At 39.4% G+C, this 27,177-nt stretch overlaps 3 protein-coding genes and 2 non-coding genes across 7 annotated transcripts; 3 read left to right on the top strand and 2 right to left on the bottom strand.

The window, feature by feature from the left end:
• The first annotated feature begins 2,991 nt into the window (after positions 1-2,991).
• dnajc5b (DnaJ (Hsp40) homolog, subfamily C, member 5 beta) lies at positions 2,992-7,025 on the top strand. The gene is made up of 4 exons (XM_027004458.2): positions 2,992-3,098; positions 5,178-5,391; positions 5,562-5,736; positions 6,940-7,025. The coding sequence occupies exons 1-4, from the start codon at positions 2,992-2,994 to the stop codon at positions 7,023-7,025; spliced, it is 582 nt and encodes a 193-aa protein (XP_026860259.1).
• Positions 7,026-7,995: 970 nt separating this feature from the next.
• trnay-gua lies at positions 7,996-8,081 on the bottom strand. Its single transcript is given in 2 exon segments — positions 7,996-8,031; positions 8,045-8,081. It is a non-coding gene; the product is annotated as a tRNA-Tyr (tRNA).
• A 389-nt stretch (positions 8,082-8,470) lies between these two features.
• On the top strand, positions 8,471-8,543 carry trnaa-agc. The gene has a single exon. It is a non-coding gene; the product is annotated as a tRNA-Ala (tRNA).
• A 285-nt stretch (positions 8,544-8,828) lies between these two features.
• On the top strand, positions 8,829-15,486 carry trim55b (tripartite motif containing 55b). 3 transcript variants are annotated; one of them, XM_027004456.2, is made up of 9 exons: positions 8,948-9,067; positions 9,674-9,843; positions 11,820-11,997; positions 12,280-12,375; positions 12,824-13,057; positions 13,197-13,219; positions 13,303-13,427; positions 13,603-13,688; positions 14,327-15,486. In XM_027004456.2, exons 1-9 carry the CDS (start codon positions 8,948-8,950, stop codon positions 14,369-14,371), a joined length of 1,077 nt encoding a protein of 358 aa, XP_026860257.2. In that variant the 3' UTR covers positions 14,372-15,486. The 3 variants fall into 3 exon arrangements, with proteins under 3 accessions (XP_026860255.2, XP_026860256.2, XP_026860257.2); XM_027004454.2 differs by having other exon boundaries at positions 8,829-9,067; positions 13,603-15,486; XM_027004455.2 differs by having other exon boundaries at positions 8,829-9,067; positions 11,823-11,997; positions 13,603-15,486.
• Positions 15,487-15,685: 199 nt separating this feature from the next.
• On the bottom strand, positions 15,686-17,096 carry crhb (corticotropin releasing hormone b). The gene is made up of 2 exons (XM_027004457.2): positions 17,007-17,096; positions 15,686-16,643 (listed from the first exon to the last, which is right to left on the bottom strand). Exon 2 carries the CDS (start codon positions 16,621-16,623, stop codon positions 16,138-16,140), a length of 486 nt encoding a protein of 161 aa, XP_026860258.1. The 5' UTR covers positions 16,624-16,643; positions 17,007-17,096; the 3' UTR covers positions 15,686-16,137.
• Positions 17,097-27,177: the final 10,081 nt, after the last annotated feature.

The following is a 27,177-nucleotide window of genomic DNA, read 5'->3' on the forward strand; positions in this document are numbered from 1 at the left end:
TTTGTAATTAATTGAAAATATTTTATGAAACAATGTACTGATTTTCAGTGTATCATAATTTGTATTTTTATAATATGTCCAAGAAGGTAAAAATACTGCGCGTCAAAAACAAGTGGCTAAACTATAACAATCTATTATATCTCTGATACGTAACAGCAGTGTGGTTGGCTTACTCTTCTGTCAGTGTCAGAGAAGAGGAGGAAATGCAAATAAGAATTATGAATTATAATGTGTGGACAGTACATCAAACATGAACAAAGCAGGCACTGTTTAAAAGTCACAGCTCACGGCTCCACTTTCTTGTCATCTGCTACAAGCTTCTATGTGCATCTCATCTGGGACTTATTTTCTAACTAAAAGGAAAATCATTTATCATAATTTATTAATGATTGGTTTCTAAAGCACTGTTTGCAGTACACACTGTTGCTCTGGAAGACGTACTTTGCAGGAGCAGTGTCTCTCCCACCTCCCTGACATCTCTGAGGAGGGTGGTTACGATGAGAGGAGGGAAGCAGCACAGCTGCTAATTCCCCCGGAGACGCCGGGTATCCACTTGCAATCCGACCTGCGCTATGCGCTAGTCATCCGGAGACTATAAACGCCGGGAGTGCCGGCATAATTGATAGCGCTCATTTGACGTCAGCAGTGGCACAATCTCCATCCATCCTGTATTCACGTCCCTCTGCCGCTTCCACTTGGGAAAATCCATCGTGCAGGGATCATCAAATTTTCATTTATTAGCAGGGTCATGTAAATCTTATGACATATGCTTTTTTTAAAAAGATGTTATTTTCTATACTCTGCCTATGCCAGTGCTGTTATATGTCTCTGAATGTTCTGGCATTACACTGAATTAATTCCATTGGAAGATAACAAATGTGCACCCCTGCGATTTGGACGTTCCCAAGTTGAAATAAGTAGTGGCTGAATGAGGGGCACTTGTGTTGAATGTGAGCAGAAAAATTCAATAAAACGATACTTTAATATAATTAAATCATTTTTGATAGTAAAAATGCTAGTTGCTAAGATAAGAAATATGCGGTGGGTTCTATGATTCTCTTGTTGCTTTATGTTATTTTTCCCTCTCAATTTACGAGATATTTTATCTAAATAAATAGTAAAAAAAAAAAAAATAAATAAATAAATAAATATAAATATATATATATATATATATATATATATATATATATATATATATATATATATATATATATATATATATATATATATATATATAATGTTTCATGTTATTTCTTTCACAAGCCATGAATGGGCTAAATGGAAGAGAGGAACATTAGAGTGTGTTTGCTATGGACTAACCCATGTGTTGTCCTGCCATCTTGTGGTGATGCAGGATAAACACATAAAACACTTCACTGTCAGCTGCATAAAATGAATACAATACACATCGTTTCGTGTACAACACAGTGCAGTTGTTATAAACAGAAAAAAAACAACATCCAGTCAACTTATGTAAATATAAAAAAGGGCTGTGTAGCACAGTATACTACAGACTATGATTGGGCAGTTATTAAGATGTTAATCAGTTCAATGAGTGCCTTTCTTACTTGTGCGTAAGACTCTAAGGGGAATTGGGTATGCATGGGTATTGACATTGACTGAATATCCACAATTCAACTGGCTAAATCCAATGAATTTTATTTTTCATCAATGACAGGTTAATTTGGATATAGCACTCTTAGAAAAGAATTATTTTTGCTTGCAGATCTGATGGACTTCTGAAGGACTTCTGTCCAAACTGTCCTGTTTCTCTGGAAACTTAGTGTATTTTTAATACCTCTACATTTTGTACCACAGTACACTGCAGTTGCTCTCTGTAGATAGATAGATAGACAGACAGACAGACAGACAGACAGACAGACACACACACACACACACACACACACACACACACACACACACACTCACAAACACACACACACACACACACACACACACACACACACACACACACACACACACACGTACGTATGCACACACTATAATGTTCCATACCTGAGTATGCACACACACGCACACACTGAGAAGTACTGTGCATCAAATATAAAACACCACAAGATGGCGCTCTTGCATACTCCTAAGAAACAGATATAAACAGACTATGCAGATAACCAGATATGAGAAGATTAAGCACATAAATTAAACTTGGATACAAAGTTATGCAACTTGGATACATAAGTTGTTTCTTTTTCTCAGTATCAGATATTTGCACTACATGCAGTGATCAGCCATACATCACAGCCTCCACCTATAGTCCAGTGAACACCTTCAGTGAAACCCAATCAAGCCTGCTGGCAACCATGTTAGACTGGCCTAAAGTTACCTGAGCTCATGACTTGCTCCATGTATAATTCATTCCCTCAGTAATCTACTCACCTATAGAGGAGCAACCCAACTCCATTGACCTGTCTACTGAGCCTTGCAGAGCACCAACGCTCACAGTGTCTGAAGCTAAGCTTAACAGGTAAGAAAGCTAATGGCTTTCCATAGGATTACTGGTGTTCTGATGGAATGATCTGTTATCTGCTGTAGACTCAGTTTGGGTTTACTAGCAAGGGAAACACACAGGCAGGTACCTTGTTTGGATAATTTTGTGGACTAATAAATATTCATTACAGGCTCACCATCTGTGTTGGACTCATTCAGTCAGGCAATACATTAAAATATGGAAATTTCAGGGAATATGTGTTATTCTATGAGGAAACCTACCTGTCTAGCTGCAGTAACCTTCAACATGTCTATTCTCCGATTTTCATATTGTATTGGTTGGCACAGGGTCAGGGGTGATATAACAGTACATTTAACAGTAAAAAACCAAAAAAAACCAAAAAAAAAAACACCAATAGGGTTCCATGTTGAACCTTTTAAAGGAATGTTGACCCTGAGCTTCAGACTGCTTCGGTAAGTACCTGTCATACTGCAAAGTTTATATCAGTAGTGTGTCTGATGTGAAGGTAATGGTCAAGCAACATGAGTGAACAACGGCAACGGGCCCTGTCCACATCAGGCGAGGCTCTGTATGAACTGCTTGGCCTTGACAAGAACTGCACCCACGATGACATCAAGAAAGCCTACAGGTACATTTCTGCATGGCCTGTGATTTGTCTCCTTTCTGAATAACTCTGTGGTAAATGTGACTTTCAAAGCGAGGCAACCCTTAAGCTGATGACAGGATGTGAAATGAGACAATGTCTTTGGTGGGAAACTGAGAGCTACTGTGATGGTTGGTTGTCCCTGGATGTATTGGCTTGTGTAACGTTAAGAGCAGAGTACAATGTGGTGAAAGCTGCAGCAAAAATGTCAGAGCAAGCTTCAAGAGGGGCTAAGACTGCAGGAGCCTGTTTCATAACGACAACCTGCACTGGGTGAACGGCTACACAAATGTAATGACTTCTATAAAACTCAAATATTTATGATCCTGAAGAAACAGCATACCTTTACTTAGATTGGGACTTGTTACAGAATGTTACACAGGAGTGTGTGTGTAGGTCCGATGGTCTGCTACTGTTTGCCTAGTTCCTACCCTTGCTTAGAAATGGTTTAATTGGGATTACATAAAGATTGCCAAACCACTTTCTGACTGAGCAGCAACTAAAGCATGTGGCCCCCAGCTCTAGTCCTGGACAGCCAGAGTCCAGCAGTTAGGTGATTTCCCCGATCAAACACACCTGATTCAACTCATTAATTAATTACTAGGTTTAGTAGGTGTGTTGAAGGAAGGAAATCACCAAGTATGTAGGGTTCTGGCTGTTTAACCAGACAGCCCTGGTCTTGAGAGAATATACACACTGACGAATAAAAGCACTCCTTTCAGTTTGGAGTCACTCACCTATTGGGACTGTCACATCCAGTATAACTCAAAATCCAAGCTTATTTGGCATTCATGCAGTTACAGAAAAACAGACATTGGATTTTGCTACCCCTTCTCTATGCGTGTGGCTTAGATGGCACTCAAAGAGCATGCACTCACTTCATCTAAAAATAACCCAGGCGCTAAAAAAGACAGGAGCAACAAGTGGGGTGATTCCGTAACATGAATTCACCTCAACCCCACAGTGATGCTCCAGCAATTACTCAACCTAACTGCACTAATTCATGTTGCCTTTAAGAGCCATTTAAATGATAAGCATTTTGAATATGCATAATGAATATTTAATCATAGAAACTCTTTTGGAGGCCATTGGCCTAATAAAAAATGAATGAGCATGCATGCTTCAAGCATTATAAAATGTTGATGAGAAATGACATTTTTCTGTGTATTGCAGAAAAAAAAACTATGATTATTTTATTTTTTAAGAAATATCATTTTATAGGATTTAGTTTTAGGACAAATTTACTATACTCCCTCTCAGAATAATGTAAGATGTAACTTCACTTTATATAAAGTCCTTTTTGTTAGATCATTGCACTGATTATTGATTATTGACTTTAGTGAATGCAACAGGGCTCCTTGTTGCTTCAAATAAAATTCACTGATAGTACATGACTTAACCAAAACCATTATCAAATCTCTCACTTTCCATGTCTGGAACAGACTTTAAAAATTCCAGAAATTCCATGACCTACCTGTAGGAGCTCTGATACAAAGATCTGATTTCACATCACAGTTTCATCTGAAGTTAAAGGAAAAAAGAGAAAGAGAAAAATGTACCCATGACAAAAATGGACAATGAAACATTACTTAAAATTAGATGAAAATGGTTTGGGAATAATATGGCCGTGAATCTGGCTATTCGTTCTGAGCATGTGTGAACTTGGCGGGAAAAGCATGCAATGGATCTAAAAAAGGGGGATGGTGATGTTCCTCTCCTCACCCTCTCAACGTGCTGAGATGCTGCCAGACCTGCTAACAGGGTCTGTGTTCGGCAAACAGTAGGCTGGCAGGTAAGAGTCAGGTGTAAATAAGGCCATCTGACCAACATCTGCCCAATGCTCAAACTCTGGCGTGATCCTATGGCAGGAAACTACATGCCTTCAAGTCCCAACATATGCTGACAAAACTGTGTCTGAGAGTGAAATGCACCTTCTTTTCTTTGGGTGTAAATGCCTTATTTTCACCTCTCATCTGCTGCTTAGCAGTAAGTATAGCTCATATGAGTCTCTTGTCATTAACAAAATGATCAGACTTGATAAAAGCCCTGTCTCCATTTTTACAGAAAACTTGCCTTGAAATATCATCCTGACAAAAACCCAGAAAACCCTGAGGCAGCAGACAAATTCAAGGAGCTTAACAATGCACATGCAGTGCTGTCTGATGTCACAAAGAGGAACATTTACGACAAGTATGGCTCTCTGGGTCTCTATGTGGCCCAGCAGTTTGGAGAGGACAATGTGAACACATACTTCATGCTCTCCAGTTGGTGGGCCAAGGTGAGAGCTCCAGCACAATATCATACATTCACATCTGTTCATTTCAGTGTTAGCTTTCCTTGTTGTACACATTATCATGTGTGCCATGTATGTTTTCCATGTTTTACCTCCTCTTAGGCTGAGCCAAACTCTACGTGTGTGTGCGTGTTTGTGTGTGTGTACACGTACAGGGTCTATTTGGCATCTGTGGCTTGCTGACAGGCTGCTATTTCTGCTGCTGTCTGTGCTGCTGTTGCAACTGCTGCTGTGGCAAGTTTAAGCCCCACCCCCCAGGGGAGGAGGACACCGAGTGTTACATGTCTCCCGAGGACCTGGAGGAGCAAATCCGCACAGACATGGAGGGGGGTGAGCGTGCATGTGCACCCACCCTCCCATACCTGGTCACCCAAAGAATAGCGTGGTCGCATGCCATGGATTGAAGGCACATTAGACAAAGATCAGTTACTTTCACTCAAACTAAGTATTGAAACAGCTAAAAGTTTTTTAAGGTCCCAAACAAATATCTTTCAAAACTAGCATTATTTAACATATGACAAAAATACTGATATTGAATGTATTGCCCACAGGGCAACTGGTACTAGGAGAAACATTTTCAAACATGTCAAAATGTTAGATAATCTGTATGTGGTTTATCGTTGCTTTATTAATGCAAGCCATCTTAATTCTTGAGCCATCTGCTTAAGAAAATGTTTTTGTTGAGTGGGCTTTGATATCAGTGTACACAGCACTCCACTTTAAATACACATCCTTCTAAACACAGTTGGGCACTGTGTTAGCGGAAATAAATAGACTAGATACTTTTGAGCCAGATGTTTGAATATAAGCCATTGTTTTTATGCCAGTTAGCTGCAGGAGGTTTTTCATGTCTGCAGAAGTCCCTCACAAAACTGATAATTACTGCATCTGAGTCATTTGTCAAAGCGAGTCTGCATACTGGTTATTTTTAGTTGTTACACAGTAATAAGGAACAATCTGTTTGTTTCTGCCCTTTGAAAAATATAATGCGAGACAGAGTAAACATGAAACGTTAGTCTTTATATTATCTCTTTCGTGTCTTATTTGCCCAAACCTCTTTTTAGTAAGAATACTGCAGAGGCTCATCCCACCAACATAGCAACTAAGTAGGAAGTCAGCATAAAGGTCGATTTACATTGCAGGATACAGCATAACTCTCCGAGCATCAAAGTGCCATGACTTTACTCCTGGAAATCTTTCTGGGCTGAAAGCATCAAATAACTTCACCCTCTGTTGAGGAAGCCAACAGAGTGCGGGCTGCCCTTCAAACCTAGGGACACAGCGCTCACTCTGTGAGGGCAAATGAAGAGGCAGCTGAGGAAGTTCAACAGCAAATCTCTCCGATGTCCTTGGACAGATTGAAACACCTTTTATTTTCTGCAGAAATGCAATTAGAGAGTATGCTATAATGTGATACCACACAAAGGGGAAGGGGTTGTGCACCTCTAATTTTGTTGATGATAATTGTCCCCACTTAACTACATATTTTTGTGTTGTTGTTGTTGTTGTTGATTTGTTTTGGGGTTTTTTCAGATGGTGACACTCCTATTATGCATCAGCCAGTCAATGCGAGTGAGAAGACCCAGTTGATTGGGGATGGACACCGGACATACACCTGAGAAAGACCACACTGCAGATCACAATCTCAGTAGACAGCAATTTCTTCAATCTTCCTGATTTGAATAGTTGTTGAATATCTTTATCAGTGTCTTTTAATAGTTAACAGAAATGCAGTGGAGGAGTGCACAGAAAATGCATTAGCCTTCATTTATGTACATCTTCGACATGGACTCTTTTTTTGACCAGTGCTGTCTGTAAATAACTAATTATGAATTGTTACTATACTTTTTTTGTGTGTTTGTGTGTGTGTGTGTGTGTGTATGTATATATATATATATATATATATATATATATATATATATATATATATATATATATATATATATATATATATATATATATATATATGACCTATTGTGACTCTCATGTCCAATATTAAATAATAAAAACATAGTTTCACATAAACATGGAATTTCACATCTAATAAAAATAATAACAATACCAATAATAATAATAATAATTAGCAAGAGTGTGAGGAAAAAAAGATATGCTTAAACACTGGAAGAGAGAGACAGGATGTTTTTATGCATAAACATATATGTTGTTATTGATATAAAAATTACAATGCAGTATCCAAGCATTTACAGAGAAACAGGACATTTTGAACAGAGGTCCTTCATCAGCTCTGTATGCATGTGTATGTATATATACACATATATGTATATCAATATATGTGTGTGTGCATATGTGTTTGTGAAGAAGATAATCAAAGATAGAGGTAGTGGCTAATATTATAGTTTACCATGTAAGTAAAATCTAGGACGATGAAGGGACTGCATGCATTTTTAGAAAAACAAGTAATTTACACTCAGAAATACTAGCTACTAACATAAATGCTGTGATGTAAACATCTAGCTATTATTTTGAAAAAATCACCTCACCTCCTAGAACTTAAGATGCACAATGATTGTATATATATATATATGATCAGATCTGATTTTATTGACAGAAAACCTAAAAAGATTTGACTCCTTCGAGCCGGATTCGAACCAGCGACCTAAGGATTACCAGTTATCCACTACAGTCCTCCGCTCTACCAACTGAGCTATCGAAGGGCCTGATAGAAGCATCATCTTTGTGTTCCTATAAGTAACACTTAACTAGTTTGAGAACCCTTACACCTACCCTAGGTCAAATCACTATGTTTTCGAGCTTTCTTAGCTAGCTACATTAAAAACATCCGAAACAGTTATAACAGATGGCGTTTTTGGCCATGACAATGCAGAGAACTAGGTAGCAGTCTGGAAACATGCTACCTATCTAGCTCTAGAAAACAAGCAAAACACATTGGAAGCTTCATCTATGTCAAGCGCCCTTAGTTAGGTAAGATAACCTAACCTAGCTAGTTAACGTTAACTTAGCTAATTTATGTTACCTAGCGTTAGTTCGGGTTACTATAACCTTAGATTAATTTACCTCATATTTATCACTTTTTGAACTATATGGGGAATTAGCTCAAATGGTAGAGCGCTCGCTTAGCATGCGAGAGGTAGCGGGATCGATGCCCGCATTCTCCACAGAAAATTTCCTCTTTTAAATAAATTTGACGATCGTTTGTGATTACAGCACTGCTAACGACCGGTATTCACATTAATTACATAGTTTTAGATAAATGACTATATTCTATCCATTTTTAAAGTACAATATATCATGGTTTACCAGGCTTTATAGTCTCCGTGTTCGCGCAGAGGACGAACAGCATAAGTTTCCAAGCATTCATACATGGTAAAGCAAACATAGCAACTGACGTGAGGGTTTCTAAAAACAGCACTGGTTAATAAGACCTCTACTATATGATCGCGGGCTACACAAAGGCTATGGCGAAGGCCACCACGCCACAACAACCAGGGGACTTTAAAACACATAGTTACAGTGAGAGGGGGAAAAATACTGAATAGGTCACTTCTTTCCTCATCCTAACATGGATTATTTGGAGAAACAACTCATTTGCCCTATTTGTTTAGAAATATTTACAAAACCGGTAGTGATTCTTCCATGTCAACACAACCTTTGCAGAAAATGTGCAAACGACATATTTCAGGTACAGTGAAATTCTTTCTTTCTTAAGAAACTCTTGTTTATACATTGGTGCTGGGCTTAGGATGTATCATGTGGCATATAATATATGCAATAGACTATGTTTATTGTATCAACAATCGATTCGTTTAGACTGTTTATTAATACTTACTATAATAACAGCAGGTCTACAACAATCTAGAATAATGTACAATGAAGTTGTTAACAGTTGCTTTTTGGTTTAATAAAGCCTGTGAAGTTCTCAGAATATGGAAGGAACAGTTTATCCATTAGCCATGAGATACCAGTTTAGCCATGATTACCTGAAAAAAAGTCTATTAAGTAAAGTCATTAAACAGCACTAGTAATATTTAGGCTTCACTTGTGTTCATTCTCTTGAACCACTAAAGTGTTTCACTTTATTTGTCTAAAGAACTATACAGTTATAGCACACGTACAAAAACAAAACAGTATAAAACTGCTACAGTAACAAATACGAAATATTTTGCTAACTACTTCGACTGTTCCTCCACTGTCACCATCATATAGTATACTTTTGTATTTTGAAAACCTTAACAACATGCTGTGGTGTAATCCTTATTTGCGTCCCCACGCCCTCCAACACATACAGGCTTCTAATCCCTACCTTCCTACTAGAGGAGGCACCGTGACTTCAGGTGGCCGCTTCAGATGTCCCTCCTGCAGGCACGAGGTTGTACTGGACCGGCATGGAGTCTATGGGCTGCAAAGGAATCTTCTGGTGGAAAATATCATTGACATGTACAAACAGGAGCCAAGCAGGTCAGAGTTGCTATGGGGACAGACAGGGAATCCGTGAAATGCCAACATATGAAGTGCCAACATATTTGTGTAGCATTTTCACAAATCTGTGATTAACCACTGAATATTCCAGAGAGTGAAAATATGTTCATGGACAATACCAGATTGTATGATTTTATCTTGGGAAGCAGTGATAGGACTGGCAGCAAACTAAGACTTACTGCTGCTTTCATACAAATAATTTACTCAACTGAATTGTGAACCAACTTATTGTTTGTCCTAGCTTGCTAGCTAGTTACAAATGTAATTACAGGATGAGATGTCAATGTTAAGGGGACTAAAAGAATCTGCCACTGGACTTGGCAAGATACCCTCCAGGCCTGTCTGGGCCTTTTCTGCTCTCCTACCCATCCTCCCCACTCTAATTATACACAGGAATTCAAACCCTGCTCCAAATCATTAAGGTTTCACATATAGCCCAGCCCCATCACTTCACTCATAATAAGCCCAAAACCATTAACAAGTAACTACGTTACGCAGCCAATCCACTCCCTAAAATGCATACTTGGCCTCCCAGATGACCAAGGCCGCATCCAGCCACACTGGCACCATTAATACGCAATTATACTAGCTAACATTTTGCCACCCTAACCGTGGGGATAATTTACAATATAATTTAGTAATAACGCATGTTTTTCTACAGTGACATGGGAAATATTTATGAACTGTCCAACATCATCTTCAGTCTGTCATAGATCTTGGCTGCATATTTTTCAGCTGGCTAGCTACTTGACTATTAAAAAAATTGATACATCGACAGACCATTTGTTGTCACTAAGAATTTCAATTGTTATGTTGGTCATACTCTTTAGAATATCAAAATATACAGTCTCAAATGCTTTCTTTTTTCACTTTGTTTACTAGCTAGCTAACAGCAAGCTAACACGCTAAAAGATTATCTATAGTTAAAGCTACTGCAGCAAGCCCACTAAAACATCCAAAGCCATAGACGCTAAACTACACATACTATAAAATAGCCACCTTTCTCTAGATGCTCCATTTTGTCTTTTCTCAGTCATTTCTTTTTTTCAGCTAAATAAGAATAGCTAAATATTTTAACATCAAGTTACTGGCTGGCACTCATACTGATGTCCACATCTAGCTAAGCTTTCACACTAAATTATATGCATGGATACCTATATCACTAATCATCATTTACAAAAAGAACCATATATAAGTCACCAGTTTGATTAAATAATTATCTGTTCTACTCTTTCTTTCTTTTGACAATTATACAGTCAGGGTAACCCTGCAAACTCTGTGTGGATGTTTTGTTCCATCATTTTTTACTTAATGATCATTAGATTTTTCTTGCTTTCTCTTCAAAAACATGAACGCTAAAATACTTTGCTTGTAAGCACATATATCTCTTGCGCCTTACAGTGCAGCTTGCAAGGGGCTTGGTTGCTTCTATGCCATGCATAAACATTTCATTTATGAGTCAAAATCTCGGATCTGTTGGGAGGGGATTTTTGCATTTGAAGGGATCATGCTCTGCAATGTGAAACTTTTCTTGACGGTTATTGTCATAGAGCCTGCATTCCTAGTGACTGCTTGGACCTGTGAAATGCAAGGAAAGTAAAACTTTTTTTGAGGTGCTGGTAATGGTGATGGTAGTAATTTAGCCGAGGAGAATCTAAAAGCTTTTGGTGCCCTAGAGTTTGTGGGTCAGAGGGTTGGAGGTTCTCTATCTAGGGACAGAGCTAATCTTCTGACTGCCTTCTGCAGTCAAGCCCTTTGGGATTTTTTACAGCATGCAAGACACGAACCTTTTAATCAGCAGATCATACTGGGGTCAATGCCTCAGCTCTTGCCCGGCACTGAGGGAATTCTCTGTTTGCGGATTCCATACTAGAGCACGAAGAGTCCACATTTTGATTACACAGTTCACCTGTTGACTCATCATTTTAATATGTACGTTTATTGATGTTCCCCAGCAGTAGACCTGCTCCGGAGAGGAAAGCTGACCAACCATTGTGTGAGGTGCATCAAGATGAGAAGATCAACATCTACTGCTTGACATGTGCAGTGCCAACCTGCTCCATGTGCAAAGTGTTTGGATCTCACAAGGACTGTGAGGTGGCACCCATAAAAAGTGTATACCAACTCCAAAAGGTACGTTATACACTGAAAATATAAATGAATATCACTATTGAGTATATTTGACTAGATTGCATTTGTTTAATTCAATAAATAAAGTTTGATTTTTTCAGTTCCTGAAATAAAAATGTATAGGCCTCTGTTAAAGCAAACAGTTAGTTTTAAAAAATGCGAATGTAATTTATGCATTGCATAACCAGATAAACAGTGTATATGGCTTTTTATGTACATATATGCACCTTCTATATGCATGCAAGTTGGTCCGTACTGAATACTCACACGTGCCACCAACTCCAGACGGAGTTGACAGACGGTATAGCGATGATGGTGGGCAACAACAACAGGATCCAAGGCATCATCAGTCAGCTGGAGGAGACATGCCGGGCTATAGAGGTGAGTTGCCCTGTGTGTGGGTCGGTCCCATTGCTGAAGGCACTGGAAGGGAGCTGGGTTATTGATGGGGAGCATGAGGTTGGCCTCTTGGCCAAACTTGCAACATAGCTAATGAGCCAGGCAGGTGGGAAGCTGGAGCCTTTCCAGACACCCACAGCCACATCCTTGACGGCTGTGGGACTGACAAGCAGAGGAAAGCTATCCACCTCCATCACACACATGGCTGACCAAAACCCGCCGTAAGTAAAAGTGAAGGGTAGAGACAGTCAAGGACGAATAGGGGCTGTCAGGTAAGGGATTTTTTTAATGTATTAATATTTTTTAATTTTGATTATTTATGAATAGTGTTTTCCCCTTTCATTTTAAAACTCTTGTGTTCATTTTTGTTGATTTGAGCCACTGAACATATCAGGGCTTGTTTATAAGAGATAAAAACTCTGTCTTGCAGGTGAACAGCAGGAAGCAAAAATCCCAGGTGTGTGAAAAGTTTGACCATCTGTACACCATCCTGGAGGAAAGAAAGCAGGAGATGAGTGGGAGAGTGACAGCTGAGAAAGAGGAGAAGTTCGGCTACATCCGTGGACTCAAGAGGAAGTACGAAGATCACCTCGAGTGCATGACCAAGATTGTGGAGTCAGGGATCCAAACTATGCAGGAACCCGAGATGGCTGTTTTCCTGCAGGTGAATAAATCTAGCCCTGGTAGATTCTGCACACGGCTTGATTGTGATGCAGCAAAACTGACTAACTAGCACTGCAATGCTTTCAGTTTGTTTTATACCGAATATCATTGCTTATATGCGTCTCTCTTTGAGATTTCAGAGTACCAAGTGCCTGCTGCAAAAGTAAGGGAAGAAATTCACCAACACAAGGCAGATGTTACAGTCATGTGCTATGTCCACTCTGAGCGTGCTTTCTGACCCACTAGCATTGGCGAGGCCTCCAACACATCCCAATTGGAGAAAGTGGAGTGTGGCTATGAAAACATGGATCACTACACTGTTAACTTTAAAAAGGAGGGAAAGGCCCTGAATGCTATAGACTTTGTCAGAGGTACATCTCAGATAGTTTGCTCCATAGATTATGTTTATATATAATAACTTTGGATGAGCTAATGGCTTTTCCGGACATTGACACTATTGGCTGTTATTCCTAAAGCTGGTATTTGTGTAATGACTTGCCATCAAGAACTGTCAATTGTCTCAAAATCTTGGTTGGCTTTTTGTAGATGAGGTGGAGGAACAAGAAGATGGAGGTGTGGTGGGAGCAGAGGGGGAAGGCTACACAGGGCAGGCCACTTTGGGAGGAGCCATGGTAGGGGGGGGGCCACCTTTCCAACCCACTCCTGTCCCCCAGCCTCTCATAGAACAGAATGCACTCAGCTAGGTCCAGGTCTGCAGCAGCCACAACAAACGCATCCATGCATATCGGCTCTTCAGGTTCCTTTTACACATATGTGAACTCCCAGGGACTTTGGACTGGCACAAGGTTTGAAAACAGAATGCTTGAATGAAGTAGTCCATTTCCTTTTTTTAGTAACAGACTTTGATATATTACACACACTAATGACTAAATTTAAATATGGATGGTTTTGAAAACTCATCCAAGATTAATTTAGTTGTTTTATGCTTAGGGAGCGTTTTGCATGGCATTTATACTTGACACTGGCACTGCCACAGTATTTGAAGTATGAATGACATGGTCTTCTTCAAATCTCATTTTTAATGTTAGAAGATAAAAGGTTTTAGCTATCAATGTCAATTACATTGCAATTGTCACTCAGTAGTCTCTAGTGAGGCGTGGATTAGGATGTTTTATTGTGTTATTCGCACTCACCGCGTTTTCATTCGTGTACCCGGAATATTTTCGGACAAACATCAAACTCCATAGGTCGTTGTGGAAGTAATTCCGCAGTTTTTTCTGTTTTTCTTTTCTTCCTTTTTTGCCCACAGGACTGTCCTCTCGCACCCAATGGGGCGAACAGTAAACAAGTGTAGTTTACTCGCTGAGGCGACACGGTGAAGCCAGTGCTGTTGCGTAATTCTTCAAGATACATTCTAGCACAGTGATGGGTCTCGCGAGAGGGAGCATTACTCTGCCTTCTTTTCCCACTAAAATGAACTTAGTGTGGTCCAGGAAGCCGAGGCCCGAAGAACATCCCTACCTGCACTCAAATACACGCTCACACATGATCATTACTGTACATCTTTAGCGGCACGACAGGCCAGCGTGAACGCGATGTGTGCCTTTAGGACAACGATGAGAGAAGTCAGTACACCGCAATGCTATGTTGATGCTGTTAGCTCGCTGCGTTAATTTACCTCTAGCCGAAGTGGAAAGGATTTGCCGTGTAATCCAGGCACCGTCTGAATCCAATATCTTTAACATACGGTTCAGTGCGACCTTACTTCCGACAATCTCGCCCGCTGAAGGTCTAGTACCGCTTGCTATGTACAGCGGACAATAGAATAAGTCACACCAGCGGGGATGTTTGTAGGGATCCCAGGCCAAAGTGCACAGTAAGACATTGAATCAATCCAAGTGCGTCCATTATTTTGTAGCAACGAACTAAGAATTCGGTGGACTGCCTTTTTGCAAAATTGGGATGAACAGCATATGTTTAAAAATGACCGCTCTGTCTGGAACAGAATGTGCTGAAAGTTTGTAACAAGTGATAATGCTGGCTAACAGAAGCACTGATATCAGGCTTGAAGTTCAGGTTTTAGTGTAATATCGTAGTTCCTGAGTTTTTGTTTTGTTTTGTTTTTCACGATGCGCTTAAACGGATATGCTGTAATTTTAAAAGAATAAAGATGTGAGACCACAGTTGATCTTAGTTATGACCGTAAGTTCGGACAGCGTTTAGTCTCGCTGCTTAAGAGTCTGCGGTAGGTTATAGCATATGACTTCGCTATCAGGGTGATCGCTGAACTGCCACACTTGGAAGAACCTCACCCCTGGGCCGTTGAAGTCTGTCAAATAGCCTCATCAGAGGTAAACACTTTGTTCCCTTAAGTGCCATACTAATATGGGACCGTTTGCGTATGTTTGTGAAGTGACGTGCATGATGTGTTTTATGTCCTAAGTTCAGATTAAAACCTTTGTTCATAAATGTTTATGTGATGTGACTAATTACTTGTTTTTAACTGAAGTATTCAGTCAAGCAAAGACGCGAGTAATTGTAGACCGTCGACTACACCTTAAGAACTGAGAAGTCATGAATAATACAGATGATTTATGGAGTCTTTTTTGTAGTTACATTTATTAATAACTATTATTATACTCCAATAATCTACACAAGAAGTGAAAAATCTCTTTTAATGTTTTATTGAAAAATATAAATATAAGACATTCTCCTGCACAAAAGAAAACTGCTGTTTGCTCATTAGTTTATTAACAAACTTAAACAATGTACTGTATAATGTACAATGAAACTGGATAGTCTATCAGATAAAATATCAGTTTCTCGGTACAGTACTCAGAAAATACCTTCTTTTTATTTAAAGAAAATGAATATACCATTGTATTTATGCTACAGATTTGATTTAGCACTTATACAATTACGGAAAGTGATGACAATTTCGCACTTTTAATTCCCTACTTGATACCGTCCATATTCATTCTCCCATTACTTTCTCGTTTAAAACTACAAATAAATAAATACAATTATAAATAAATAAGGATGGAAAAGCAGCGCTATGGTACAGAATGTTACGTTTTGTGCTAAATGTAAAAATTTCTTTGGCAGGTCAATTTGTTACGCTTACTTCCCAAAAATTTCCATCATTTTCCTGTTACTATGGGCTTGCTGGGCTAATTGTTCGGCTCGAGCCATTTCCAGTACTTCTCGAAGCAGATGGAACGTCAGATCCAAAGAAATCGGCGGCTCTTCGGACCGCCGCTCTCTGTCGGTCGAGTCGTCAGGCTGGTGCGCGTAACTGACGAAGCGGCCGATGTTGCCAACTTTACCTTCCAACAAACGCTGCGTCAGCTGCAGCTGAAGTGCTCTTTTGGACACTGCCAAAGATGAATCAAGGTGCATGTCAGACGGAGCTCGGTGGTTGTTCTTGTTTTTGTTACCAAGTCGGATGAAGTACTCCGCTCCCAGTCTTGCTAAGATCGGCTGCGTCTGCTGCGGTGGGTCCAGCTCCGCGACCTGCTGGCTAGAGCCATCGATAGCTCTACATTCATATCGTGGCAGAAAGGCAACGAGCAGAACCACGGTCGTGATAAGAAAATTGAGCTTCATGTCAGAAGATCAGCAGGAAACTGTGGGAGAAATTGCTAAATTATGTACACATCTTAGAGACTATATTTAATTGAAACATTAATTTTTTATTTAATCGCGCTGTCTACAAGCAGAAGTTAGATTACTAAAAATAAGTAAACACAGTAATTGTTTGCTTGAGTTTACACTAAATTACTCAAATTATAATGAAGATCTATGGTGGGCATTTCTTGGTCCATGGAGACAGTTACGCACACGACAAAGTTGCCACTTTTTAGGCATTGCACGAAGACATCATAGTCCAGTGTGAACCTCCAGAATTTACGCGAGATTATTCCTTCATTTACTTTACACAACATTACAAAATAGAAAATATTTTTATTCAAAATAAAAATGTAGCGTACCTGTGGTGTGCACAAATGATATATCCTTGGAAATATTTTTTTAACTTAGTTGGGCGCGACTCTCCCCAGCTGTGTCTAACAAGATATTAGTTTGAGGACTTCTTCAAAGGAGGGCTAGAGTTTGGATTTATATAGGCATGGTCTTCGGTAAGTGTCACGCATTTGTTGCCTTGCGTCTGCGCAGAGGAGAATGAGTGGACTTGAATGAACGTAAGTGAACGGTTTGCTTGTAATCTGAATGAGTCATCGAGGTGTGTGTGTGTGTGTGTGTGTGTGTGTGTGTGTGTGTGTGAAAGAGAGAGAGGGAGAGAGAGCGAGAGAAAGCGAATGTGTGCACATCCTTATTCCCTTATTCTAAAAGGGAGATAATGCTTCAGGTAAAAGTGAATTTCTACTTAAATTCCTTATACTTCTCTACTTTTTCTGTTCTATATGCTAAATGCAAAGTTTGTTTGCTGAAAATATCTTTCATTTTGTAGGGTTCAAGGCATACATATTTATGTATTGTAAAACCACAAGCAATGCTTTATAACTTTGTGCTGTGCAATTATTATCCTAATTGGAAACTATTGTGCAACCATGAATTAATATGCATCACTAATTATAAAAAGCACATCCTAAGTGGATATAATTGGAGTAATCAATTCTTTGCTGCAGAGTGAAGTATCTACAGTTTCCCTGTACCAAAACAGGGTCTAATGGATCGTAATAACTGCTGAAACAATGTATGAAACAGAGCATACAGCCATCTTAAAAGATGCATTTGTCTCTGTCATTTATTCACTGACAAATAAATAGGCATGTTCCCTTATTACTAGAAGAAAGACTCAATTAGCAAGATTAATATGATTAATATGATTAGTCCAGTGCAAATGTACAGTAATAAGCTTATTAACAAATTTCTCTGTATCCAACCATTTAAGACATGACTGCAATGAAATGGAACTAACAAACAAACAGGAAAATCCCAAATTGTATAATTGTATAGGCTCATCATTACAGATGCAGAGCAGTCGGACAACATCATTCCTGTCTGCCCCATCTCCTCTCACCATCAACCCCCACCCCCATGCCACTACCCAGGAAGAGCAGCACAAAGATGGAGCACTTGCACCTGAGCTCCCTCAGAACTGCTCTCAGAATGCCAATCAGACTGCTCTCTGAGCCAGGGCCCAGCCTCCTCGAGTGAGCTCGCAAAGCGATTGCTGAGAGATGAGGGTTATCCAACCTTTTTTCCCTTTTCTGGTGGCATGCTGGATTTTAATACAAAACGTATTGAATGGAAATGCCACAAGCATTTGGTCTTCTGTGCAGATGCTCCCCAACATCTTAGCACTGATGCTTCATAATTCTAGTGCGATATCTTTCCTAGTTTGTTTGTTGGGTTAAAATAAAGAAAAGTTATTGTGAGAAAAGTAAGGTAAAGGTAAAAGATAATTACATTTTAGATTTGTGGAGGAACCCTAGAGATCATACCATCAAACAACAAGAAAAAGTGGATTCATTCTGAGAATAATGTTATTAAGGGTAATGACTGCATCCATCTCAAGACAGAGTTGACAGGTGCAGAAGGCGGCAGACATCTTAGTTCTATTTATAGGACTTTGGTGCACCTAGTCTGTCAAAAAGTTTGAGTTAATTCACTCCCATTTACCCCAGCAATTCACTCTTGAAATTAATTATTAAATTACTCGACACAGCCTCCAAATCTATTGAAAGTGTATTTATCTCTCACACTTATTTCTTTTTGTCATATGTGGGAGAACTCATTTAGATTTATTACATGGAGGCATAAGGAAGTGGCAGGGTCAGAGGAGTAAGTGTTCACCGTGTGAAACCCTGGGGTTTTCACCAGCGCCCCACAGGTCTCTAGTGAGATGCTGAAACATTTTGACATGAATCCCCGACATTGCCAAGTCCTGGGGTAAATTTGTGCTGGGTCACTGATGTCGCCACAATTTCTAATCAACATCTTTGAGTGGATTGCAAAGTATGTGATGCAATGCAGCACAGGGAACTGCAGAAAGCCCAGGATACTGATTTGGATGGCTTATTATCTGTAATTCTAGATCAAGTCTTCTGCGGTGTATTGTAGGGGTTCATGTCTGACAGCTCTAAACACAGCAAAGAGACCTAATTCAAATTCCAACTAAATTGCTAAAGCAGATGCAAACACTCATATAAAAATATTGATATTCAACCTGAAGGTGCTTTCTATTCTCTTTTTCTTCTTACTCCATTTACTTCTTATTCTCATTGCCTGGCCCATAGGTCTTCTTCATCCTTTGGTAATTGCATTGGATTAGATAGGCACATTGTAAATAGCATTATTTATTTTGGTCAACTGGGGCCAAATATCAATAAAACCTGTTAATATTACTGGCCCTTATAGACCATAGCTAGACTCAATAAGGGCTCATCTATCGAAAGTGGTGTTGTGGTAATATGACCTGAAGCCACTAAGTGAATTCAATATTGGTTTCTTGCACCTCCCCCAAATATCAATGGTGCACAGAAACGGGTTTAAGGCATGACACTGAAGCTGTAGACCTGCCCAAGCAACTGCCACTTACTGTGATGTCTAGAAAATGTGCTTTTGACTGAATGATTTTAAGCACTGACACAAATTCTCTTCATTAAATGAAGAACAATACAACAAAACATTTTATATCTTTTTTAGAAAATAAATCACTGACCAGTTTTCATAAAAACAGCCACCTTAAAAACTTTATCTTCAACACCATTTTGATCACAGAAGAGTCTTCAAAGTGTTGCTTTTATAATACCCACACACCTGCCTCATGCACAAGAACACCCATTACTCCATCTGTGCCACTTCCCTTGTGCATATGTAAAACTAAAGCATCTATGTGTCTCTTAAACTTCAATAAGTAGCATGTCTCTGGAAGAGGACACAGCTAATCCTGGCAGTACCACTACATGCCCAGGCAATGCCACCCTGTCTCACCAGATCACACTAGACCAACAGCCAGCTGCTTTAGCACCAGCCTGTATCAGACACATGGCAGTGAAAAGCAGTATGTCTATATGGCATTACTTCTCATCATGCTGACAAGTCAGTCCTCTTTCTCTCTCTCTGCAGCTGCATTAGTTAGCACAGGAACATGGCTCGGTGCTCTGTGACGGCTTTGCAGCTAAAGATTTATTACAACAAAGAACGGTTCCAAAAATAAATCAGACTGGGTATATTTCATTTGACTAACAGGAAAAATTATGTGCTCTGAAGAAAGAGCCTAAAACCTAGACTATATTTTGAAAGCATATATCGGTAGGATTACCTTGAAAAGCAGATGCAAATGTGGACATGCTTCTTGAATGAGCAGAGTTCTCAATGTTCTGCTGTGAAGTTTTTATTGAATTGGTTATTATGCACTGCATAAGGATGCTAATATGCACAAAGTAAAGCTGTGACCAATGATCTACAATCCTCAAATAGTCTGATTCGAAATTCTGTTTAAGGTTCTCTGTAGTGATCTTTTTTTTTTTAACAACAGCAGTCACGTTTAAAAATAGCTTAAGATTCGAGAGAATAAGACAGAAGTGCCCCATCATGGTCCTGCAGAGCCAAGAACCAGCACAGATATTTGATTATTTGAAATTGGAGGTTTGTCCTTTTCTCTCTTTTTTTTGCTGTTGTGACATGTCTAGCGCTTTTTCTTTTTTTTGGGGGGGGGGGGGGGGGTCTTGCTAGGCTACAAAGGCAGTAGTAAAGTCCCGCTTTGTACGTCAGCTTTGAAACACAGCTGTCACCTGCTTTAACTCATCAGTCTTTATCTCATAAGTCATAAGTTATTTGTATAGGGATGTCACCAAACTGTGTTGGACACCAGGCCCGCCAGGACTGGAGTTGGACATCATGGCCTTAATTTAAGAAGTTACTTACCACCAAGTTCATACTATTGACCACTTTGTATTTCCTTAACTTTTCAAAATGTTTATTCGGTTTGTATATGTACTCTTTTCCAATATACCCTAGCTTCACATTACTTCCTTACCAAGACCATAATAGGTCTAAATAGGTTCTAGAAGCATTTAGAAAAAATGTAGAAGAAATATTTAACAATAGTACATTAGAGAATGCATTTTGCATTCAAAAAGCACAACACAGAAACACAAACACACACACACGCATGGACGCACGCATGCACGCGCACACACACACACACACACACACACACACACACGCATACACACACACACCAATACCCTTTCACTTTCTTCTCTTAATCAGCATGTCTACTAAGCTTGCATATATTGTAGTTCCTGGGGTGTGTGTGTGGGGGGGGGGGGGACTGAAAGGATCTGTTTCCCGGCTAATTTCTTTCACTAAGGGAAGAACTAAATTTGAAGTCTCTCTTATTTCTTAGCTTTTTCACTTAAAGGAATGCTTTATCCAGGCTTGTTAATGGGGCTAACACACATAGTAGTTTTATTTTTTAGTGTTAACTCACTTTAGGTTTTCATTCACTGATTGCTAAGTTGTTTTTTAGAGGAACAACTGCCTTAAGTGTGTATGCAATCAGCTGTCTGCAGCAGTGTTTCTGTAGGTTTTTTGTTCCATGCAATTTCAAATAAATCTAGGTCACAATCATTGCTCCGACAATAGCCATTGCAGAGGCTTGTTCTCTGCAGTATTGCTAAAATTTTGAAAATGCCAATGTTGTCAACCTGAACGGCTGTTCATGTAGCGTCTAGCATGCTCTGCTCTCCACAGCCTACATTTGTCCATACATAGATGTCTGTTGCATCACCCCATATCCGTTTAAATGTGGGTCAACTTGGAATGGATGCCGTATTCGCAGTTGACCCACATAGAATGGAAAACACTTGTGAAGTGGCTTTTAAATTGTGCAATGTTTTATTGTTCTGTTTTATGCTCACACATTGTAACCTTTAAGATGAATCATTAGGCTGTATAATTTAACGAATGAAAGTAAAAACATGCCAGGGTAATGACTAAAGATCTGAAATCCTGTATCTTACAGTCTGGGAAATTACTTTCAGATGGCCACAGAAGTAAAAGGTTTGAAACCATCCTAGACTGCCATATCACATTCTTTAACAAATCTTCACCATCAAGGTCATTTTAAATTGTAATGAGGTACAGCGTTGCTTTTTCTTCTTTTGTATATGTGCCTCTTCATGCCATTCACACTCATTTCCAATGATGTCACATCCTGTAACTTGTCCAACCTCCTCACATACTCAGCTGTATAGAGAACGGATTGCCGTCAGTCTCCAGATAGCGCATGATACTCCTTTGTGAAAGTGTCATCTGGGTGTTCCTCAATCAGGTCCCTCTGACACACAATCAATGGCTTGTGGCCTTTTCCAGTATGAGCAAGCATAGCGCGTTCTGCTGGGTCTTGCATTCACCTCACACACACATGCGCGCACACACACACACATACACAGATACAGACATTGAGGTAAGTGAAGAAGAGCATGAAATGTACTTTACTTTTTCTTGTATGTGTAATCATTTTGGGAAGCCTCTCTGTTTAACACTATTATAGATACTCTTTTCATTCTCTTTGACGTGTCCACCTAGAAACATAAAACTCATAAAACATCATAAAACTTTTACATTCGTGTTTTTATAAGCATGTATACTTATCTTTATGAACTGAATTGGTAAAGCAATCCCAAAATATTTAAATTATTCTCCTAATGCAGTGCATTCTGTCTGCTATTTAATTTGGCACTGTAATTGAAATGAGAGGAATTTTTATTTGCTAAACAAATATGGTACAAATGGGTACGAGTGCAAAACAGAACCAGTGACTACTACATGTAGTAGTGCTACATGTTTTAATGTAAGGTTATTTACATGGTATCTGCTGATAACATGTCCTTCAAAGTAGATAAACAGAGGCATGAAGGATGAAAGCAAAGGAGGAAGCTCAGGAGAACACACAACACACGCGCGGGTAGGAAAAAAACTGTTGAGTTTCACAAGAAGTCATAGGACAGGAATACCAACACAAACTAGGCTGTGTGTAATTAGCTGAAGTGAAAGTTTCAGCTTTCCTGGATGTTCGAGGAAGAACGAAGCACATTATTCTTAGAGGTGTGCCATTAAAGAATTGTAATTGGGACGTGAAAGGGTCGCCGTGGTCACCTCGATCCACGTCATTATGCAGCAACTCTGACACCTAGTCATACTTTTTCATCAGGCCGTATGGATCCTGAAGCTAAACAAAAGCCTTCCTGTCTCATCTTCCCTTCTAATTGGAGTTCATTAGCTCAAGGACTGATGCGCTTGGCTCTCATTCTGACTTTCCAACTCAAGTGATCATCATAGTAATCACTCACAGCCGCCGGGTTTGATTAACACTATTAATTAATGACCGTCATTAAGGTTGTCAATGGGGATGAAAAGATCTGAAACCCCTCTGGATCAAATGATTCTCCTTCATGTCGTTAAATGCACATTACATCCACTTAAGTCTGAGAAAGATTAATAATTGCTTCTGATAAAGAAAAATAACTCAGTTATGGAGATAGGACATATTGCTCTGAATTACATCTGAATTCTCCAAAGACACATCACTGAGTAGTATTACTTTTGCCTTGCATAACAGAGCATCTTTGGAGAATATTGAAACTTGCTTATTTAGATGTAATAGATTTATGAGGACAAAGAGTCAAGCATCATTCACTGAAATTGGTATAATTAAACTAACATATTCATGCACATGGTAGCAATATGAATGTGAATCTAACAAGACTGAAATTGCTTCAACTTCACTTCTTACACTGTCAGGTCAAGACATTTAAATGCTCTGCAGTTTTCTCATCAATTTAGGTGGATGTCTTTCTTCACTTGTCACAAAAAGTCATCAGCAAAATTGATTGCTGTATGCGCCGTGGTATCATCTTGTTTTGACATCACATGTCGACCATCATTTAGAGGAAACATCAGCAGGGCAAACGTTCCCTCAGGTCCAAGTTTATTATGTGATTTACAGGCTCCTGCACTCCTGAGATGAGTCGGCCCTTCTCCAGAGAGCTGGATATCTACCTGTATAATCTGAGCTAAAACAATTTCTCCCTTGAACCAACTTTTACCACCAAGAGAGAATTTACATGTATTTACAACATGAGGGCAGTATGCAGGATATTGCAATAATTCAATAAGAAGGAATATTTGCTTACTAGAAATTGCTCCAGTCTATGGAAATGCAGGAAATCAATACTGATGGTTGAATTTTCTCTGTGCCACATAGGCTTTTGAGAAATGAAACAGATTCGCTGGATGGAGTGCTGGCATTCTCTATGGGTAGCACACACTGAGCCTTCCTGTGCCATCTTAGATTACCACTGGCTAAGAAGCACAGGTTATGAAAGCAAAAAGCAGAAAAACAAGTGTATCTATTTTAGGAAGCTTGTTGTCTGGGACTATGCATTAGTAGTTCATTAGAGTAATTCATCAAGATGCTGTTTATTGATTGTACCATAAGCATGTCACAACATGGTTGCAGCCTATGCAAGACCTTACATATTAAGTATTACGAGAGGTACAATTTGGATTCATATTTTTAATGAAATAGTGATATTTTATCAAATTCATTCAACCATCCCCCACTGTGTTTTTTGATCAGACTCAAGAATGTACTCAGTGCATGGGACTCTAAAGGCACTCAGAGCAGTCATTAGAATCAGAATTCAAAAATGTTTAATCAGGTTTTTTTATTTTGTTGATCTCCTGTTTTAATGGCAGATCTGATTGTTTTCATTTATATACATTGTGTTAATGTGATATGTGAATTACAGCAATATAAATTATGTTTTATATTATGTTACACACATAATAATAAGTCTTTTTATGCTATAACTAAATTCCTGGTGTAGAGCTGTCATTTTTACCTCTATGAAAACATTTATGCATTTACAACTATCTTTAACATTTTTATAATGTTCTATTTCAGTCTTTTAACTTCCATTCATGATGGTGAAATCCATACACTTTCAATACACTTGATATTGTGTTTATTACAGACTTGTCTGAGAGTTGCCCCAGTGTGGCAATCTCACCTGAAGTGTGAATGAAGTTTGAGGGTTTGTGGTAATTAGAAGAGCAGGCTGTCAACTATGTTAGCTCACTGGACTGTGCTGTGCACTCTGCTTGCTGTTTCCCTAGATGAAGGATGACCAGAGAAGAGCCGCATACCAAAAGGCCAAGCCATGACTCATGACCAACAAACTTCATCAAACCTATTGCACAGAACTTTAGTCGACAGTGTTTCAGCACATTGAACTTATGTGTGGATAGGAAGTCAGTGAATGTCTTATTTTGTTAAGGTTATGCTCTAGTAGTGGTTTGCTCTCAGCCCAAGCAGGAGTCAAGGAGATCCAAGAAAGAATGCAGGAGATCCTACCAGGAGTGCAGGAGATCCAAGAAAGAATCCAGAACTCAGCCATACTATGCAGGACTTGTAATGACATCTATAGTTCTGACATGCAGTGCTTCTTAACACTCTTCAAAGCAATGAGTCACCTCCTTGTATTTATAGTAGGGATGCAAATGAGGCGTCTCAGTCATCCCTGTGATCTCCACAGCACTGTTGACAGTGATGGCAGCAGGTAAAGGTGTTGACACATCCTCAAGGCATCATAAAACAGCGCTCACAAACTTCGACCCCTGACTTCATGCCACACCAGTTTACTGGGGCCACATGCACTGAGTGAAAGTGTTCAAGTCCAGTGGAACAGAGCACTCCAGTCAGAAATATTGCAAAATTTTAACCCCCCCTGCCCACCACCACCTAATGCTGACATCAAAATTTTCATCCTTGTATCCTGAATCTCTGTATGTACTGTTATGTATACATCCTGGTGTGTGGGTACATTTTAGTTGAAAATATTATAAGACATTCTTGGGGGAAAAGATATCATTTTCAGTGGAAACATCATCCATTAACTGTCCACCATTAATTTTTAATATATTGATAGAATCACAGACATACACAGCAATGCCTTTGCATTAACATATCCTTTCTCTTATTTGTTATAAAAGTTGTGAATAAAAGATAAATAAGATGATTTTTTTAAATTATAAAAAATGTAAAAATTCCCAAAGCTTGAACTTAACAAGGGTGTTAACAGCAAAAGTGGCTCTGCTGTTCAACAAAATTATTTTTTAACCCCTCATCTTCTGCTAACCACACATAAAAACCAGGCCTAAAGTCCATTCAGAAAGATCACACTGACCCGCGTCCTTTAAAGCAGCCGGAGCCTGTGTGGATACCCACACTGGCTGTCTCTCTTCCCTAAGGAATAGTATGAAAGCAGGAACTGTGGGGGTTTTCAACCAACTTTTGAAGCTGACGACAAGGAGTCTGAGCCAGTGGGGGGGGGGGGGGGGGGGGGGGCATGCTTGAGTGCCTTTGAATGAAGAGGCTTTATTAAGTCACATGGACATTTATCATACAATACTGTCTTAATCAGTTTACAATGGGGCACATTACTAATGTGCAGTAATCCCTCAAGAACATCATCTCTTATCATGCTGCACCTTCATAAATGTCCAAATTAATTTGATATTAATGGATCCTTTGCTATAACCAACATCAGTAGTATGTTTGGACTTGTGCAGCTTATAAGCCAAGATGGGTGTTATTTATGCAAGGTGTAACGCTACAAGGTGTCACAAAAAGAGTACAAGGTGACCCAAAAGTCAGCTAATGACTAATAGTCCAGCATGCATGTAGCTTTTCGGGGGTCGGGATATAAATTCAGGATAACAAAAGCCACAGCTTGCATAATGCGAGAGGGACATTTCACATGCATGTAATGTGAATTATTTATAGTTGCTCAGAGTGTTGGATTTGATCTACATGGGAATGTGTCATGTTCTCCCAAGCAATACTTTGGTGAGTGGGGCCTTCAATTAGCAAGTGTGGCGGCATGTCAGATGCCGAGGCAAGCACAGCTCCCATTCATCACTGCAGGGCATTGATCAGCAATACTTGGGGCGTCAACATCAAAGGACAGGTGATGTAGTTCCAAGGTGCGACGGTCACTCATCACGTCCTGTCTGCAGCAGCTATAGATAACGACTCTGCTTTGCCACTGATCCAGCTTCTGGAGGCAGCTTTGCTTCAGGCTACTAATGGCCCTTCGAGATTATATGGTACAGGTACAATGT

This window comes from Electrophorus electricus, chromosome 5 (assembly GCF_013358815.1).
Source record: "Electrophorus electricus isolate fEleEle1 chromosome 5, fEleEle1.pri, whole genome shotgun sequence".
NCBI lineage: Eukaryota > Metazoa > Chordata > Actinopteri > Gymnotiformes > Gymnotidae > Electrophorus > Electrophorus electricus.

Excerpts from the sequence above, each read along its gene's own strand:
- trim55b (XM_027004454.2), top strand. The coding sequence starts at position 8,948 with ATGGATTATTTGGAGAAACAACTCATTTGCCCTATTTGTTTAGAAATA. Across the intron at positions 13,058-13,196 it reads AGATGGCTGTTTTCCTGCAG|AGTACCAAGTGCCTGCTGCA; the intron begins GTGAATAAATCT and ends TTGAGATTTCAG. Across the intron at positions 13,220-13,302 it reads ACCAAGTGCCTGCTGCAAAA|CATTGGCGAGGCCTCCAACA; the intron begins GTAAGGGAAGAA and ends CTGACCCACTAG.
- dnajc5b (XM_027004458.2), top strand. The coding sequence starts at position 2,992 with ATGAGTGAACAACGGCAACGGGCCCTGTCCACATCAGGCGAGGCTCTG. Across the intron at positions 3,099-5,177 it reads GACATCAAGAAAGCCTACAG|AAAACTTGCCTTGAAATATC; the intron begins GTACATTTCTGC and ends CCATTTTTACAG. Across the intron at positions 5,737-6,939 it reads CCGCACAGACATGGAGGGGG|ATGGTGACACTCCTATTATG; the intron begins GTGAGCGTGCAT and ends GGGTTTTTTCAG.
- crhb (XM_027004457.2), bottom strand. The coding sequence starts at position 16,623 with ATGAAGCTCAATTTTCTTATCACGACCGTGGTTCTGCTCGTTGCCTTT.